General features: G+C 60.8%; 2 protein-coding genes across 2 annotated transcripts; one reads left to right on the top strand and one right to left on the bottom strand.

Annotated features, from left to right (window-relative positions):
• Positions 1-1897: 1897 nt before the first annotated feature.
• Positions 1898-2376, bottom strand: MNEG_14803 (hypothetical protein; the record flags this gene model as incomplete). The annotated part of the gene is made up of 2 exons (XM_014036727.1): positions 1898-2028; positions 2179-2376. Coding segments are annotated over 2 exons (329 nt in total), but the record flags the coding sequence as incomplete, so codon positions are not given.
• Positions 2377-3024: 648 nt separating this feature from the next.
• MNEG_14802 (hypothetical protein) lies at positions 3025-3256 on the top strand (the record flags this gene model as incomplete). Its single annotated transcript, XM_014036726.1, has 1 exon — positions 3025-3256. A coding segment is annotated over one exon (232 nt), but the record flags the coding sequence as incomplete, so codon positions are not given.
• Between the last annotated feature and the right edge of the window lie 720 nt (positions 3257-3976).

Below are 3976 nucleotides of genomic sequence, written 5' to 3'. Positions count from 1 at the left end.
CCCTTCCACCCAGCCCCGCCGCCGCACCGGCAGCGCCGCATTGGCGACGGCGCCCTTGGCCAGCAGGTCCCTGCAGGCCTCATCGTAGATTTCGAGGTACGAGGCCTCGACAAAGTAGTCAAACCCCTTGGCGCTGGGGACCCGGCGCTTGCGGGCCACGGCCTCCCCTGCGTGGAGAGGCAACAGGCAGACTGTATGAGCAGAGCCACAGCCGAGGGGCGCGGCTGCCGCATGCCTGTGCTTCGAAATACCCGAGCCAGCCAATCTTGTTGTGTCATGCTTGGTCGTGTAGCGGGCGGCACCGGCTACGTATCTGCCGGCCCCCTGGCCTTGCCCCCAAGCCCCCTCGCCCCCAGCTCGCTCCTCCAGACACGCCCGCCACGGGCCGCCCCCTTTCCATGCAGCCTGCGCACCAACGAGCACCGCCTTTCCGTGAATGAGCTCGAACAGCTCGTCTGCTGCCGAGTGCACCAGCCCGTCCCCGTCGGGGCCGCCACGCGTGTCGCGGCCGCGGGCGCCCTCGAGAGAAGTCGTTTTGCCCGAGCCTGGTGTGCGTGCGTGCGTGCGTGCATGCGCGCGTGTGTGTGTGTGTGTGTGTGTGTGTGTGTGCGTGTGTGTGTGTGTGTGCGCGCGTGCGTGCACGTGTGCTGCGGCTGATGCCCGCAGGTGGAGCTGGCGGACGCGAAGACGGAGCCGCGACAGCTGTTTGATTTGCGACCGTTCGACGCGGCGTCAAATGTTTTGTTTACAAGTGCTGAATCAGTGCTGCACCGCGCTGCATCCGGCCCACCAGTGGCGCCAAAGAGGATGATTGTGACATGGTATCCCTCCACCAGCTTGCGCAGCAGCGGTGCCACGCTGCGCGCGTGGACGTCAGCGTTGCTCGCCTCTGCGCCGTACACGAAGGACAGCTCGTACTCATCCTCCCTGCGAGAAGTTCAATTCGTGCGTGTGGGCAGACGAGACTTGATTCGGCGGTAATCTGGTGCAGCACACACTGCTGATGAAGGGCAGCATGCGAAGCAGCCCATGCGGCCTTGTCCAGCGGCCGCGCCGCTGCGCATCCATGGTGACATCACAAACACCTTGTTTTCTGCCACATACACGCGTCCAACTCACGGTTTGGCCTGCAGCAAGCCAGGGCGGACGATGGACACCCGGTTCCGGGCTGAGTTGATGTCCTCGCGGGCACCTGATTCATTTATGATGTCATTTTTGCTACAATGATACATCACAAACACGATGTGATCTGCACGCTGATCCAGCCCGCGCCCTCACCCACCCTGCGTGCCGCCGTGGATCCTGGCGACGCAGTCTATAGGGACTCCTCGTGGTGTTCTGGTCCACTCGGGGCGGCCCACGCCCTTGCTGACGGCAGTCGTCATCGCCGCCAACGCCGAACTCCCCGCTGCCAGTTCATGCTGCAAATCAACATCACCATGCAACGTGCTGCAGCTAACAATAATCTGTTGCAGTGCGCTTTGAAAATTGATGCTATAATTATGGCCAAACTGTACAGCATGCCATTTTCTTCGTTTCCCGTGCTTGAACGACTTTGCTTTGACCATGTTTGACCATGATTTATTCTTGGCACCGACACATCCACTACTTCCATTTGAGTAGACTTGAATTTGATTCTTGGGTAAAATTGGTGGTTACATGTTCCACCTTGAGGTCATAAACCAGTGATGACCTGGACCCGTACAACTGGAGAAAAACACAACCCAAAACTCGACCAATCACACTTTGCACAGAGCGGAGCTGTGTCAGGCCCACTTGGTACCCATCACACATACTGATGCTTTGAGTAGGCACTATATTAAGAAGGCATCAGGACTCGGTTTGTCGGCATAAACGCCATGCTGCCTAGCGGCACAGCAGAGCGGTTGAGCTTCACTTCATGAGCCTGTTCATGAGCTTGCTAGCGACGCTGCCGCTGCCGCTGCCGTGGCCGCCGCCGGCAGCTGCCCCGCTGCTGCTGCTGCTTGTCCCAGCAGCCATGGCCGACACGACGGCCTGCGTCGCGACCTGCAGCGGCGCACGAGCGACTCGAGTCAATGCCATTTTCCTTGGCATATGATGCAACAACCCAGTAGAGCACATCATTGCATCGATAACACATTCTGACCCTCTGCATTATTTAACAAGAAGATGCGAACACTAGCGTGCCCCACCCACCTTCTTGATCAGCTCGGGGTTCTTCTTGGCAGCCTCCATCGCGTGGTCCACCGCCTTGCTGACTAGGCGCTCCACGGTGCTGCCACCACTCTTGGCGGGGACCGCGCCAGCAGGGGCGTGGCTGCCGGTGCCGCTGCTGCTGCTACTGAGGGCTGCCGCAACCGCCTTTCCCATGAAGCCTGAGAGCTTGGCCTCCATTCCTGGGGTTGGAACGTGGGCCGCGCAGGGCAAGTGGGAGCTGGCTCAGGCAGTACCTCGATGCCAGGCAACGCCGTCCGAGGGGCTAGCTATGTGTTCAAATTTGTCTCTAAAGTGTTTAATCATACTCCCTCAACGTTGGCGCCTCGTACCTGAGCCCTAGCGTGGAGTACGCGGTAGAGGCGAGTACTACAGAGCGGGTTCGAACGCGTGGGTCGGTGTAAGTATGTAGTATTTCATTATACTCCTACATAAAACTCTTCACGGGCTGCAAAGCGCAGGCAGCCGCGAACCTGGCAGCTAGCACGGCGCCCAGTCATCCTTCGAAAGCGAACGTGGGTCTGTTAAAGCCCAGAGTCACGCAAGAAAGATCCCATGATAATGATGCGCCTGTTGTCGCTTGCATCTGCGGCGCGCCCTGCTGCACAGCATTGGATCAGATCATGCAGCACCGGGATAAGCGCAGAAGAGCTCATTTACAGCAAGGGAGTATGCAACCACGATTTATTTGGCCCCCTTGAAGTCAAGCAAATATCCGCAGGTGCGTACAGGGGGCGAGGCATGGTGCAGCAGTGCGGCGCGTCACATGCACTGCGTGGGTGGGGCCACAGCATATGAGCAGCGTTCAGCTTGCCAACCCCGCGTGCAATGAGGCACAGTGTCACGCTTCTGCATGCAGATAAAGGCCGCGGAGTAGCCGCCACCGCAGCCATCGAGCTTGGAGACCTCATCGCATGCGTCCGCCCGGCTGCCGTGCTGCACGGCCCGGTTGACGAGGCGCCCGATGCGCCCCTCCTGGTGCCCCAGCTAATCGCGCTGCGGCCAGAGGCGATACCATTTGGGACTCACGCCGCGCTGCTGCACCTGACGGACGGCTCTGGTGCGCTTGACTGAGGAAACCTGAGGCGGGCAGGCAGCGACGAGTTGCAGCGCAGCTTTGAAGGAGCAGCCTTGAAACGGCTTGGCTCATCTCAGTTACAGCACGCCACAAGCCATGCGCTTGAAAATCCACACAGCATCCTCATATGAGCTGCTGCGCCCGCCCAAAACCCTCGCGCAGACGGTGCAGCTTTGCAGCCCCCACCCCCCTTTTGGGCTCCCGCTGCGACCAGCAGCAGCAGGAGCAGCAGCAGCAGCGGCGGCGGCAGCAGCAGCGGAGACGCGCCCTCGACATCTGGCCGGCCGTGGCCACCCAGCGTCCCCACTTTGGCGCGCATCATCAAGCTCAACGCCTTTGGGGACGACTATGAGGTGGGCCTGCCCGGCTGTGTGTGACCTGGCTGCCCGAGTATGCCTGCAATGCAGCGTGAACAAGTATCGGGAATGTCAGTACATAGAGCCGTCACCCACCGGCCGTCACCCCCCCCGATGTTATCATCTCATGCGCAGGACCTGGCGTCGGCGGCGGCCCGCGGCGCCGGCGGCCGCAGCGTGGTGGGGCTCTGGCCGGGCTTCTCCTACTTCAACCACAGCTGCCTGCCCTCGACGGTGCACTACGTGGTGGGGGAGTCGATGGTGGTGCGCGCGGTGACGGAGATCGAAGCAGGTGCGGCCCTGGCAGCTTCCCCTGGTTTGAGGGGTACCAGTGGCTACTATGTGC

The sequence above is a fragment of the Monoraphidium neglectum genome, assembly GCF_000611645.1.
Source record: "Monoraphidium neglectum strain SAG 48.87 unplaced genomic scaffold scaffold04779, whole genome shotgun sequence".
NCBI lineage: Eukaryota > Viridiplantae > Chlorophyta > Chlorophyceae > Sphaeropleales > Selenastraceae > Monoraphidium > Monoraphidium neglectum.
This window is presented reverse-complemented; position numbering and strand designations above follow the sequence as displayed.